The sequence below is a fragment of the Scomber scombrus genome, chromosome 24, assembly GCF_963691925.1.
Source record: "Scomber scombrus chromosome 24, fScoSco1.1, whole genome shotgun sequence".
Classification (NCBI taxonomy): Eukaryota; Metazoa; Chordata; class Actinopteri; order Scombriformes; family Scombridae; genus Scomber; species Scomber scombrus.
This window is the reverse complement of record NC_084993.1, coordinates 10,049,007-10,064,409: the sequence shown is the minus strand read 5'-3', so window position 1 is coordinate 10,064,409 and position 15,403 is coordinate 10,049,007. Positions and strand designations below refer to the sequence as shown.

Below are 15,403 nucleotides of genomic sequence, written 5' to 3'. Positions count from 1 at the left end.
CCTTTAGCAGCCCAGGTGTCAGCTCCAGGCTCTCTGCTCCAGCCGGCCACCTGCCCCACCAGAGCGTACTGTTCAGGGACACGAAAGAGATGCTCGCTCCCTGGGCTCTCTGGTTCTCCTCTCCTCTCACTTAGGACCGGGGAGTTGTTGTCATACGGTGACACCTCACCACTGGACACTTTGTTAGAGTCACTAGAGGAGCGGCGCTCGCTCAGGGTGAATGGCTCTTCTGCCTGCATCAGGTCAGGACTCCTGCAAGGAAAAAAATGAGGATGAAAGAGAGAAAGCTATAAGGAAAGCCAAACACGAAACCACATTCTCTCTGTGTGTGTAACTCACTGTGATGCTTTTCTCCTCAGAAGGTAGTCCACCACATCTGGGTCAGTCTCCAGCAGGCTCATCAAAACCTCATTTTGTAAGTCAGGTGGCACCTAAAATATTTATAATAAAAAAACAACAATCATCTGACTTAAATTAATTCAGTTTGGACCATACTGTTGAGCTGCCAAGCTAATTAAAAAAATCAAACCTGGCAATGCTTCTTCCTGATTGTAACATCAATAACAATTATCTGACAGTGAGACAATTAAATCAACTTGATTCCTAGTAAATAAAACTCCACCTTTTCCATCTAATAAGAGAAGAATCCAGCCTGGATTTTATCAAACATGGATCACATTTACCATTTCCTTCTCGTTCATCCAGATTTTATTAAAAGCTTTCACTCTAGTCCCTTTTTTCCTGGCTTCCTGCTCATTCAAGGGCCCATTGTGAATAAAAAAAGGAAGAAACAATGAGAAAGCTCAGTCTCTATGTTGTTTACAATGTCACCTCAGTTTCTCGTGCATTTTTCAATTTGATCTCCAGATGATTAGTTGAATTTTTGCTCATCAGACATTGCAGATCACACGTGATGAAGAACACTGCCCATACTTGATTTGAATGATTCTTGCCCTAAAATGCATTCAGAGCATATAGATTCAGACTTAAGCAGCAACTTTCAGATTTCAATCACAAAACTTGAGCTGCTCTCAAGTTCTTTTCACTCACCGAGACTGAGCAAGGCAGTCCCGATTCACTATATGTGATTAATACGTCTTCATTGGCTTACTGCAGGAATGTAAGCCTCAGGGGAACAGCAGTGGCAGATTACAAAACGTTACGGTTTAAGGTTTCGGACCTGAAATGACCCGACCTGCCTGTCTGCACAGTTTGACAATCCTGGAGAACAGAATGGAACAAAGCAACTGATGAGGCGGTAATCCATGTGAAACCATGACCGCTTCTGACACCGCGTGAAGGATTTCATGCCAAAATGTCCTGCTTTTTTATTTGGGGAAGAACAAGTTCAAGTGTCTGGATGAAAAGTTCTCAGTCGTAGTCGTCAGCTATCTGGCAATCGTACTTGTATTTATTCATACGAGGATTCAGGTGTGATTGTGAGCAAAGCTTGGCTGCAAATATAGGTAAAGCACTCACTCAACCGTCTACTAAAACACTCCTCATCCCATACATCATCTTTGTTTGCTTTCTCACTTTCCTCCTTTCCAATCCACTAAACCGTGCAGAGCTCTGTTATCATTAACCAACACACATCCATTGTCTGCTAAGCCAGGAGGAGATTGTCTTACTTTAAGTCGACGCAGGAATGCGAGAGGGAAAGCGTGCATCAGTTCATTTGGGACTGTGCATGTGTGTTTAGTGGGCAAAAGAATGAAGGGAGGAAGTAAGGAGAAGAGTTATTAACACACACACACACACACACACACACACACACACACACACACACACACACATGCAAGGTTGATGACTGACCATGAAGAGGGTTTGGTAGCTGGCGATCATCCTCTGCAGCACGGCAATGACGGCAGTGCTCTCCTCGGCCCTGGCTGAGCTCTGGACGCTGAACTCCTTGTCTGAGCTCTTCTGCTTGTGGAGCAGGTTGGGGCCAAAGATGGTAGCTAGGTTTAAAGATGTCATCTTGTTTCCAGTGATCTGTGAATCGGGGGAAACACAGTATGGTTTCAAACACAGGAAACCACAGGCCTCTATCACAGGTGGAATGGAAAGGGTGGGTGACAGTTTGGGAGGCACACAGCTGGAGCGACATTTGAAATGTGCAGAATAGGGCAAAAAATAATCACAAAAAAAAATGAACAGAGACCAAAAACACGTACAAAGTTCTCACAGTACTTCAGTGGCAAAGTGTTTCGTCTTTGTAACCCAACTCTTTAAAAACCAAACTCCCTCCCTATGTTTAAATCATTTCTGATCCAGCACAAATACTCCTTGAAATGAAGGCAGTTCATACAAAGAAAACATGTACTTTGATGTGCTTTCCTTTCAACTTAACTTATCTTTAGTCAAAAACATGTAGGAAAAAAACGGTTGTTTCTTTTGCCTCATCTGGATGCACACTTGTTATTATATTAATAATACATTTAATAGCTGATTACACTGCACCTTTGTGTGAGTTAATGGTTTAGAAAATAGTGACTAACTAATCAAACAAAAGCATGTGTTTGCACAGTGACAGGAGAGCAAAAGCACCAAAATATGTTCACCAATGGGAATGAATTAATGACTTTGCTGAAATGGAGAATTAGTGCAGCATATGTGACATGGATGTGTGTGCTACCAGCAGTGTCAGTGTTGGGCTAACTCTATCACAGAAGATGTCATTACAGATGTTATATAAAGAAATTGTTAATTATATATAGGTAGAATATTTATACATTTGAAGTGTTTAGCTAAATGCATTTGATACGTGATTGGAAAATAGTGGTGCATCTATTTTTTATGTTTGCCCTTCACCTTTCCACAGTCTGCATTGTTGGAAATATCAGGCACCATTCCCCTCCCTTGTGAGGACAAAAAAAGCCTGGAAATTACTGTAGAAATTACATCATTGTGTTTTGGTGCGCTTAAATAAGTCCTATGAGACATTTCCTCTCCTCTCCACTCCTTTTCGCTCCAGTTCCCTCTTACATCCCCATCCTCCATTTATTTTTCATGTTAATTTTTTCTCACCTCTCTCCTCATCCTTCTGTATCTTTTGTCACACAAAAGATGGAGGAGATGGCATTATGTGTTAAGTGTTGAAGTGCATGACATGACAGCTGCCTCTCTTTCTCCTCCTGTGACACAATTACCAGCTACAGTTACAGGCCCTTCAAAGCTTCGGTCACTTTTTTTAGTCAAAAATTCATTTTTTTCTGCTTCCCAAGTTTCCTCCCTTTCCACTCCCAGTCCCAGAGGAGAGATGGGAGCCACGAGCAGCCAAAAAGTATTGATATGTTGTTCCCAGATAAGTGTGAAACACTCTGACTTCCTGTCACAATCTCGGATACAGATACTGGAGCCATGAAGTCATGAAGGCAAAACACACACACACACACCAAATTTTGAGTCTACTCATATGTATCCACATTGAAACAACAACAAAAAAAAATAAAACACTCTTCCATCTGTGCAGATGGTGCAGTGATGCCAAAACATACTTTTCTGCTCTCATAGACACACTTAAACAATTGACTAAGTCCACACACACACACACACACACACACACACACACACACACACACACACACACACTCTCTCTCTCTTGCAGGAATAGCCACGCACAAGCACAGACACTAAATTCTCTCTCCTGACACACACATTAATGAGTACATGGTTTGGCAAATAAATAAGGCTGAAGGGATTGTGGGACTTGGAGAGAAAAGAGCATAACATCATTTCAACCATGCCGAGTCTTGATCACAGCTCATGATGTCACTTCCTCTGTTTCTACTTCTACTCCCCTCCAAGAACAAGTCAGATTATAATATTATTCAAATATTTGCAGACGATATTTAGGGACAGACTGTTGTTTTTAGATCATTTGTCAGAAACATTGGTTCTAACTTGTGACTGTGTACAATTGCACGCAGGGTTTCCTTAAACTTGATAGTGACATTATTGGATTTTCTGGAATTTGTTTGATCTTTTGCGGCAATGGTTCAGACCTTTTTTGGCTGGTAACTCGTTAAAACAAAGCAACGTCTACTTAAGTTGCATATAAGTCGGGAGCAGTTAAACCAAAGAGGGATTTTCTTTTCCGCAAGATTACAGAGACGTGTGGAAGGAAAATTGGATGTCTGATCTTGGCCAATAAAGCCTGGCTAACAATCCGCATTCCAGTTCATCCCAAATATATTCAATAAGTTTGAGACCAGGGCTCTTTCAAGGTCTCCCACTAAAACTCATTTCAAATCTTTTATTTATGGATCTTGCTTAGTGCGTTGGGTCATTCTCAAGTCGAAACAGAAAAGTTCCTTCCTCAAATTGTTGCCATGGAGTTGTATGCTGTTGTTGTCCTATTATATTGTCTATGTAACATGACAGTTCCCCTTATTTGGAACTAGGGGCCATAGTCCAACCACAAACAACAGCCTTAGACCAAAGTACACAAAAGAGACTTTTGGCTGTTTGGTCTATCTTGCCACCCCTTGAAGGGGGATCCCGACCACCCTGATAGGAACACTGTCTTGTGGGATCCTTAGTGTGTATACCTACTGTATTATATTCCACTGTTGACACATAGTTTCATTGTGATTATTTGTTTTAGATCACAATCTTTCTGAGCAGCACCAGGGAACATTTTCAAGTAAAACACCCTTATGTAGCTATTCATGTTGCTTGAGGAAGGTAGAGCCATTTACTTTGCTCAAATTTTCCCTGTTAAGGTGGAAATGTGTTCTCTGGCCTTAAGTGGTATGGTGAATTTCACTCCAGACTTCCACAGTGCAAATGTGGAGTAAATGCAGTCATTCAGATCCTGGAAGATGTGATCAACACGAGGCTGTTCTAGCAATCTTACATCAGCGCTCGTGCAGTTTCAGTGCCTGACAGGCAAAGAGATATATATGCACATACCAACTACACCAACTGATTCATATCACTTCTTTGGTTATTTCCTCCCAATGAGGTGGAAAAAACAAGGCAAACAGAAATGCTAGTAGCTGCCCATGCAATCTGCTCAGAGTCCAGTCATTGTGTGTGTGCATTTGTGTATTTACAAAGGGTTATGGGTGTTTTCATGCCATTTAATTCATTGACATGCCGAACGATTTTCTGAGTCATTTTCCTGTTTGAGAAGTAGTGCTCACCTCTTGTCCTTCTTTGTCCTGCCGGTCGTGGGCGTGGTTGGTCACGGTGGATAGGAACTCAAGCAGACGGTGGAGAGTGTCACTGTTGCATGCTGGGAGCAGGTAGACCAGTAGCTGAGTGACAGCCTGCTGCTCATCTGAGTCTAACACTGCAACAGAAATTAGGATGGAGATGAAAAGAAAGCTGTTGTCTGACTCTCAGCATTAAAGGTGAAGCAATATTTTGTGATGTGAGGAAGTCCTTCAGCAACATGAGAGGAAAAAGATGAATGGAGGTCAGGTCAGCGAGGGGAAAAAAAGGACAATGGAAGCTTACATGTGGTGTTTATAAAGGCAGTGTAGAGCTCCTTGGTGAGCAGTGGGTCGGGCATGTCCCTGAGGAACTCCTTCAGCAGAGCAGCCACATCATGAACGCTGTGTTCTTCGTCCAGCTGGACCTCGACACCACGATCAAACTCCTCACGTAGCTGAAGGAGCGACAAAAAGAAAGAGAGGGCAAAGGGGAGGAGGGGGATTCAGAAACATCCTTCACACAGAACAATGGACATTATACTCTAAGTTGCGCACACACCCACACACACCGACTTCCTCTTGGTCTTCCAAGTGACCTGGTAGATGCTCTTTTCAAACTAGTTTTACCAGTATGGATCTTAATCTATGCAATCTGCCCTGTGGGTGACTTCCAGAGAATAAAAAACTCTATTGTAAGCCATGATGACAGATATACATATTGTAGGCTACAGCTTATTCACTCATCTACCACATTTCCTTTTACAGTATCAGTGAGTGCATGTGATTAATTGTTATTTATTAGTAGTATTAATGTTATTTTATAGTAATCTGACCATTGTGGTGAATGCATAAATGTTGACACTGGAGAGAATCAACACAAACCAGCAGAGAATGCAAGATGGATATTTACACTTGTTGCAAGTGATATACAGATGTGTGAATACAAACTATTTATAATAAAGAAATAAATGTAGAGTGGTCAGACTAACCACATTTAACACATTATTGTTGACCTCTTAAACTCCACAAGAATGACAGCATCCTCATCCAACATTCCTATATTTCAGAGGCAGGCTGTAGCAGGTTTTAAAGCTAGAAACTGAAACTATACAATCTAAAGCATCCATTGGTACCAACCAGGTCATACTAGCTCATCAGTACGGGGGCTAAATAATGCTCCAAAGTTGAGCTACATTTTGGCAAGGGAAAAACTGGCATGGCCATTTCCAAATGGGTCCTTTGACATATTCACATTCATATGTCAAAAGTTTTTGTTACAAGTTTTTTTCGGTGGTATTCTTCAAAGTCTTGGTGTCTTAATGTTGTATTTTGGAGGGATTTTTCTTCTTCTTCTTGAGTGGTCAAAAATGGTTACATTTGGCACTAAATCTGTGTAACAAATTGTATCAACCCAAAAGTTTCTTATGCGATAACTTGTAAGACATAAGTGAACACAGGAATGGCCTTAATATACTTTCATCATCATGTTCTAAGCCCTTATACCCTCCAAACTTTCAAAATTTGAATAGGCGCCTAACCAAAACACTCTGTTCATGACAGATTTATGACTAGAAAAACTTGAGACACTGGAGGAATGTGACAGGAACAGTCTGGTATGAACAGAAATGGGCATTGTTGTTACATAGCAACATATCTGATGATGTCACATTGTCAAGGCACATTTTATTTTTGACTAGCCACAGTCAGAGCATGTATGAAAACTCTGAACTTCCTGTGAGAGGAGTAAAAATAGCAAACAAAACACTGCCTTTCAGAACCACAGCGAGCTTTCATGAATACCGCAGCTGCTGAGTGACAGCTGAGACGTTCAAATGTGTTTCTGCAACAAGAGTTTCTGCAGCAGTCTGTCCGTCCTCACTCATATACTAAGACCATATGTATATACTGTATGTTTGTTCTTTTTTCCTCTAAATCCAAACACTTGCCTTATCCATTGCATGCAGTATGTGTACATCATTTCTTCTGATGCTAGAAAAGGCAGTCTTTAATTCAAGCGAGGCAGCCCACCTCAGCTGTACAGCAGGAAACATGAACATGAACCTACTTGAAGGTCTTCTTGTGCCTGTTGGTGAATGAATAACCTTCGCCCCTTCAATTACCATGACTGTCTCATGCTCTTTCAACTATAACAAGTAGAAATCAGTGTTGCAAAAACATGAAACTGAAAAGGTAACAGAAAAAATGTGCTTCCCACATTGATTGCTCCACAAGCTAAATGAAGCATTTAAGCACTCTATAATTGTGTAGTCACTGGGGTCAAAGGTAAAAGATAATGAAAGGTGTAGGAGTAAGTAGAATAATTTACGGCAATATTGTATGTACTGATCTGGTAAGAAGCTGTTTGCTTGATTAACAATTACAGCATTAGGACCAGCTCTGTTGGAACACTCAGGCATATTCAAGAAGTGCGTCTTTGTACATGTGAGTTAGGCTCTTGAATGAAGGACTGTTTACTGTCATGAGGTGGCAAATGCAATAGAGGGAGCTTTGGCACCATGGCACATATTCGGTGAACTGTGTTGGTTTATCACACAATCTATTCTTAGAGAGGAGGTTTTATTTGTTGGTGTTGCCTTCTGTGGATGGAAAATAATGTGTGAAGAACATTTCACACATTTCACGCAATTTCACTTTCTGGAAATTTTGCCTTTGATTTGTTGATGGGTAAAGATGCGGATGTCTTCTGCAAACCAAGGAGAAACTCAAAAATACCTGTCGAACTCTTTTCTTGGAGCTGCCCACTCGAAAAATCCCCACAGTCTGCAAACCTGAGTGGAAAAGGGAAAGGAAAAGTATCAAAAGATAAGTTGTGGTAGATGGCAGAGGATAGATGAAGGGCTAGAGGTACATATATGATGGCTACAGTAGTAGAGTAGCTGCTAACCGTTTTTCTCGATATGCTGACAGCAGCTGTCGACCACCCGAGGCACCTGACGGTAGATTGGGTTGAGGCTCAGCCGTTTGTCCCGGTGCTTCTCCTTTTTACTGGGCGTTTCGGCGGGCAAAGAAAGCTGCAGCGCCTCTAGCAGGCGGGACTGGTTGTCGTCCAGGTCTGTGATGGAGTCCACTGACATCCCTCCCTGAAGGTTAATCATGCATTTTGTTGAAACAGATTACAAACAACTGATCCCCTGTATGTAGTTCAGACTGGGATGAGCACTAATAGCGTGTCTCACCCTCCTGCGCGCTCGCGGTGCAGCCTCAGGCGTGTTGGGCGACGTGGACTCATTGGCTGTCTCCGATGTGGAGCTCAGTGAGGAGTTACTGCTGGATAGTTCTTTGTTGGACGGTCGCTTGGTGGCAAACTGGAGAATGGATAACACAAGAGTTAGATTTGGTTACGTTTGACAAATCCAAGAGAACTCTGATCAACAGAAAATGCCTTTGAAAGTTTGTGGGCTTAAGTTGGAGTTTTTAGTTGGTTCATTGTCTTCAAACACTACTGGTGGGATGATTTGCCTCATTCTATAAACAGAAGTTCCTACAAATATAACTAAAACTAACAGAATCATTGGCAGATTTTTTACTCCTTTGGTTTTTTCAGAAACAGCTGAATGAAAAGAAGGACAGACAGGCATTCACTTGCCTAGGTCCAGACCTTTGAATCCTCCCACTCCACCAAGTTGACTGATTTGTCTGGCCATTCATTTTACACGTAGAGCAGGAGATGCATGTGCATGATGTATACGGCACAGTGAGTTCATAAATTAGCAAACGTTGTCAAGCTGTGAACCAAGGAGGAAATAAACTAGGCAACACTGATCGAATAGTATGAATCAAGATTATGTTACTGCGTTGTCTATTTTTCACCTCAAATGTTTTCAGAAACGTATTTAAGTGTCTGATTTGCTGTATTTTGCGAGAGTTTGTGACCACCAGCCCAATACTTCAGTGGTGATCAAACCAAAGAAACTTATTAGAGTGGTAGTACTGTCAGACTGAAGATGGAAACAGTGCACCAAGCTGACAATCCAGTCTGATATCAGGGAAGGCAAACACATGAAGTGACAGATAAACTGATAGACCTGTAAAATGGATGAGACGAGGTCTGAGGCATCCTTGTGTTCCTCACGCTGTGGAGGATCCTGACGATAGCCGTCCTGACGCTGCCTGTGCGTTCTGTCATTAGCAATGACCTGGGAGAGGGGTATGCTGAAGGCCTGGGGGATGCATTCTGGGGAGAAAAGGTTGAAAAGAAGAAGGTGGAGATGGACAATAAAGGCAGAAAAGGAAGGGAATGAAAAGAGGAGACAAGAAAGTTGAATGAAACTTGAGTGTACATTAAAAGTGTAAGAAGTGAGCTGCAAAAAGCAGGACAAGCAACAAGAAAGCTCTGTTAGAAAATCCATAAATAGCTGTTAGACTCTGTGAAGCTGTGCAACACAACATGGAGATCAAACACATATCCAGTTAAACTCTTTATTACTTCTGTTAGAGCTTGCGTTTTACACAAGCATGTGCAATAAAAGCATCACTACACATGTTAACCATGCCAGTTAAAAATCTTATAGCTCTATCTGCTTTCCAAAAAAAGACATCACAGAAAGAAAATTGAGGGGGGAAAAAAATCTGATTACACCAGACCACTAATTCTAGTGCCTTTGACCAAAATAACACAACTTTGATGGCTCTCGCCCACAAGTAATGTCATGTTCTCCATAGAGGTAATTTTTAGAAACTGCTCAGCACTGACACATATGTAAATAATAGCTAGCAGGTGATCCTGGTGAGTATGGAAAGAGGCAGAATATAGTTTTTTTTGGCAAGAAGTTCTGAGTTGAGGGAGCAAACTTTTCTACAAAAATGTAGTAAGGCAAAACAACTGCAATTAACTCAGGACCAACTTCTGATGCAAGTCTGTTTTGTCCCACAAACAATGAAGATATGCACCGGCTCACTTCAGAGAGAAATTATGTCATTCTGGACTATCACAGGCTATATATTCCATTATACAGAATCCCAAAGTCTGCGCCAGCAGCTGAGAAAAAACAGTCCAGCTGTTCAGTACATGTGTGAGTGAGTGTACACAAGAGGGAAAGAAAGACAGAGAGAGAGAAAGGGGGAGAGAGATGGGGAGAGAGAGAGAGAGAGAGAGATAGATAGAGAGAAGTAGAGAGGGAGAGAGAGAGAGGAGAGAGAGAGAGAGAGGAGAGAGAGAGAGAGAGAGAGAGGAGAGAGAGAGAGAGAGAGAGAGAGAGAGAGAGAGAGAGAGAGAGAGAGAGAGAGAGAGAGAGAGAGAGAGAGAGAGAGAGAGAGAGAGAGAGAGAGAGAGAGAGAGAGAGAGAGAGAGAGAGAGAGAGACAGAGAGAGAGACAGAGAGAAGGAGAGAGAAAGCAAAATGCATTCCACAACCACAAGTGGAGGGCTGTGGTTCATGAACAACATGACCACTAACATTGTGACACAACAGATTTGCTCTGCAGCCTCACTGAGTTAACAGGGCTTATGTAACAGCACACTCATGCACACACATGCACACACACACACACTCACCAACAACCATGCACGTACACAATCTGGATCGCATAACGTTCAATGCTTTGCCAACATAATGCACAACACTTCACAGCGCGTCCAGAACCAGACCACATTTATCAAACCATGACAGATTTTCATAAATCCACATTTTCCAGGCCTGCAGCATCTTAGGAGCAGCGGTCTTGGTTTTCAGCACCCCCTTTTTTAAGTAACTATTTCTTATTCATGTGTATGTAGTGTGTTTATATTAGCTGGATGTGGTCTCTGCATGCAGAATGTCTTGTGGCCTCGGGAAAGTTATAAATAACACGAAACGTTTGTTTTAAAGTGCCAAATGGGTGGAGTTTACCACACAGGACAATACAGTGACAGTGCCAAAAAAGTGTTTTAGAGATCAATTAGTAAAGCTTCGTCTTGACTGACATATTGCTTGATTCTTTCTGAGGTAAAATAAAATCACCCATAAGGTACTCAAAGCATATTATAACAGCTGTTAACCTCATTTGCAACCGAAGTTTGAGGTTTTCTCACAACAAATACAACTCAGGTTTCTGTGGCTGCATCAAAGAAAGCAACATTTTCTTTTTCTCCCTGTTTCTCCCTCGCAGAGAAAAGGCTGAGCCCGGTTCAAAGTGAAAAGCAGGGCTGGTACTCAGGGGCCCTGGGAGAAAGGTTTAGACCATATGTACATCTGAGCCAGCTGGGCTCTGGAGGGGTAGAGGCAGGCATGTAACAGAGGGAAAACACAGAAAACAGTTGGGCCCTTACATAAATCTTAAGACTTTTGGTTCTGAATGGCCAAAGGATGGGTATTATTTTCAGACCGCACAGCTGTAACATAGCATCATCACTCCAATATAAAAGCCCAAAGCTTGACTGCTGTTTCTCCAGCTTGGAACAGTAAATTAAGGTTGACACTCACAGCAAAATCTATTCTACTAGCAAATTGCCCCAAAGTATGACTAAAGAATACTTACTTTTTTTTTTTTTTTTATTACTGATTATGACAAATCATACAAAATGCATTCAATGTCAGATACTATACATGGCTGTTTTTTATGTCCATTAATTGTTTATGAAATCTAGATTTGCCTCAGGATTAAGTAACTGCTCCCTAAAATAAACCCTTAAAAGTCTTTATGGATTGTGTCATATAATCTTTAAAGTGGTTGTCAAGTGATGTAAATGTCACTTCCAACTTCCATAAAGTTGAAGGACATGTGAGAGACTGAGTAGGGGTTGAGCTATCCTGATTTTAGCCCCCAAGTATGGGTCACGCTCCAAAAACACTGGATCCTACACTTCCCATGATGCAACAGGGCTACATCATTCATTAGACCCTCCTTTTAAAGAGTGTTTTAAACTGCACATCACCACAATCCTTCTGTTTTGAGGAATCTTAGATAACCTGGATGACATCACTACAACATAATCAGAGTTTTACATTCATGTGGAGTACGTGTTTACTGAGTTTGTATGAAAAACACTCCTACCATTACAATCAGTCATTTGAGAACAATGCAAGCTCTGCAGAAAATCAGCGCTGGTTAGAGTATGACATGCTATCAAAAACAAACTTGGATAGGTGTGTGTATTTCTCACATTCCCAAGTGTATTTATTGTAAACAAGACTTGAGATCAGCTCCCAGACTCAGCTCCCAGAAGAAAAGCCTGTTTCATTTTATCTTCTGCTTCTATCTCCATCTGGGCTCTTTTGACTAAGATCGGTTTCTCTTTCTGCCAAATATGCTTTGCTTAGTGCGGCAGAGTGGCTGCTTCTCAGAGCCCGTCCCCTTACAAGGAGTCCCTCCACTTAAGCTAAATATAAACTGTCAAAGCCCAGTAAACAGAAACTGTGTTTTTATAACCTCACTGTTCACCTGCCTGAGGGGTGGAGACCACAGACTAGCCCCTCTGTCTCACATGGTGGGAAAGGAGAGATGGAGACGCAGAGTGAGTCGTAACAAAGAGGGAGACAGGGAGAGAGAGAGAGATAGAGAGAGAGAGAGAGAGAGAGATAGAGAGAAAACACTGCGAACTGGCAAAATGTCAGAGTGCATATCAAAACAACTCGCCGTACCTTTGTCTTTACTCTTCTCCTTCGCTAAAGAGTCCAACTTCCTCCTCAGCGACTTTTTCCTCTTCTGTCCATCTGTGGGGATAAAAAGAAAAACAAGCAAATAAATCATCCGAAACCAATGATTTTCATATCTGCTTCATCTTATCCGGCTTATTATATCTAATAAGCTTATGTCAAGAATGCAGACATAAATTTGCCACAGGGGGGGAGGGAAGTCGCCTATGAGCCCAAATCCATTTAACTGAAACATCACACAAGATCAGCTACGGTATTAGTCAGCATTAAAATGTATCTGTTATAATCTATTAGAGTAAATCACCTTTATTGTTCATCCACACTGACCAGGATTCATGAATACACTTTTCACTTGATAAATTTCATCCGGATCTTAATAGCATTAAACATTAAACATCCTCCACTGTGACAAAGGTCTTGATTTGGTAGGATACTAATGATCCTTGCGTAATAGATTAAGTCTAATAACCAGAAATGCATCATGGAACTTTTGTTAACATTCAGTTGCTCTAAAGAGTATGTGTGTGTGTTTGTGAGAGCTTTACAGCCACTTTTTAGACTGGAGTTGTCTCAGTGGAGGAAAGCTACTTATATCAGCTGTCAATATGATGGATGACTGCTGAATTTTCTGATTAATGATCAGGAAACCATGAAAACTGTGGCACACGCAACTTTAAACTGTTGGAATCCTCGCAGGTTGGGAAAACGTCTCATTTAAGGCCACGGTTTCAGTTCTTTGGAAACATCAGCGACTTTTAATGCTGTCGCTCAGTCGTTTCGTTGTTTGGATTTTTTAGTATCCAAAACCAACTCTTTTACACATCAGATCATCTTGGACTATGCCTTGATCTGCTGGTTAACAACCTCAGTTTGAACCCCCAGATGTTCTCTTCAGCTGTATCAAATGAGTTTCTCGGGAAATTTTATCCTGCTCCCACAACACGCTCCATGGTAGCATTAGCCACTTACGTCAGGGAGCAGGCTCAGTTTCCCCCATGTGTCCAAACCATCTCTGACAAATCTGAACAAGTTGAACACTGCAGCTGCTCTTTGATAATCAATTAATTGCCACTGTAGTGATATGAGAAATGTACGTGTCCTTTTCAGAGTCTGAGAGGTGAGTGAAGCGAGTGTTTTTAAGGGTGTATGAGGGGAAAAATAGGTGGGAAACAGTGAGGACGGGGTGTGAGATAGAAGGAGAAGGAAAGCAGATGTTGTGATGTAGAGCGAGGGAAGCGAGACAGAGTGAGAGGGGAGAAGCAGAGATAGGAAATGGTTTGGATTTTTGACAGATGGCTCCCAAAGCTGTACGGAAATCCCCCGAACCTCCAAACCTCCCCAGTTCAACTCCGAGCAGTTGTGAAACTGAACTGTCTGATGAATATTTGTCGCTTTTTCTCTGGCTCATCACACCCTCATTCCATCCCTCTTTCTCACTTCTATCTTTCTTTAATCTGTCTTTTGTTCATGAAGAACCACAAGAAACATGATCCCTTTGGTATAAATATGAGAAACAGCAGGGCTGAAAAACCCACATTAGCAGTGCTGAAATCATGCACACACACACACTCACTCACTCTCTCTCTCTCTCTCTCTCTCTCTCTCTCTCTCTCTCTCTCTCTCTCTCTCTCTCTCTCTCTCTGTGTCTCTCTCTCTCACACTCTCTCTCTCTCTCTCTGTCACTCTCTCTCTCTCTTTCTCTCTCTCTCTCTTTCTCTCTTTCTCTTTCTCTCTCTTTCTCTCTTACACACGAGTTGAAATATTTCCCTCGCTAGCACATGGCGGCCGTCAGGGGCTCTGGAATTCATAAGCAACACAGACAAGTACGTATTAAATCATGGTGGGGAGAGGTTTAACCTTCAGCTGGAATGCAAGGCCCTGGATAATCCACTGGCTGCACTATACTGCTGCTATGGCAGCCACTCCATTCCTATACAGTAAAGTTAAAAAATAAAAAAATTAAAAAAAGGCTGCATCTAGTCTGCATAATGTGCACAGACTCGCAGCTCTAAAACCAATAATTAATCTTAAACTGGAAGTTAAAGATAATTCCGGTTTATTACAACTTGGGTCTTATCTTGCAAGTTTGGCTTCCATCATTTAACATTCCACTAAGCAGTGAACACAAGTGAAATCACTATAAAGAAGTCTGTTGGGGCAAAACACACTTCTCAGACAAACAAACATTTTAGCTGGACTATCTAAACCTGTGGTTGCCAACCTGGGAGTCGGGCCCCTAAGGAGTCACAAGAGAAATCCAAGGGGTCTAGAACTGATTAACTAAAAAAAATATATATATATATATTTTAAATGTTTTTGCCTTCACATCTTTTCCTATAAAACGATGTAGACTCATACTAAAATAATCCCTCTCAGTCATCTCCTATGACCCACTAGAAGTGTGTGGTAGTGTATTTATCTACAGAGACTCAGCCTTCTGCCTGTATTTTCTCCTTTTCTGATTATTTTGCGGTGTTGGCGATGCTTCTGGGAGTCAATCTTTGGGTGGTGGGTGTGTAAGCCCTAGCCAATCACAGCATGCTGGGTGTGAGGTCTGGACTCGTAGAGTAGCAACCATTTGTGTTTCAGAACATAACCACCATGAAACAAACAGAAAATAATGTTTTATTTATCTGACTCACTGCTT

The 15,403-nt window shown here is 41.7% G+C and overlaps 1 protein-coding gene across 1 annotated transcript in view; it reads right to left on the bottom strand.

The window, feature by feature from the left end:
- The window catches only part of LOC134006660 (rho GTPase-activating protein 6-like), an 81,810-nt gene that overhangs the window by 3,748 nt on the left and 62,659 nt on the right, over positions 1-15,403 (bottom strand). The window contains exons 3-12 of the mRNA XM_062445607.1: positions 12,742-12,813; positions 9,209-9,357; positions 8,360-8,488; positions 8,068-8,263; positions 7,896-7,951; positions 5,467-5,617; positions 5,151-5,299; positions 1,816-1,995; positions 340-431; positions 2-252 (exon numbers count right to left, since the gene is read on the bottom strand). Of these exons, the coding sequence (XP_062301591.1) occupies positions 2-252; positions 340-431; positions 1,816-1,995; positions 5,151-5,299; positions 5,467-5,617; positions 7,896-7,951; positions 8,068-8,263; positions 8,360-8,488; positions 9,209-9,357; positions 12,742-12,813 (1,425 nt within the window). The remainder of the gene's footprint in view (position 1; positions 253-339; positions 432-1,815; positions 1,996-5,150; positions 5,300-5,466; positions 5,618-7,895; positions 7,952-8,067; positions 8,264-8,359; positions 8,489-9,208; positions 9,358-12,741; positions 12,814-15,403) is intronic.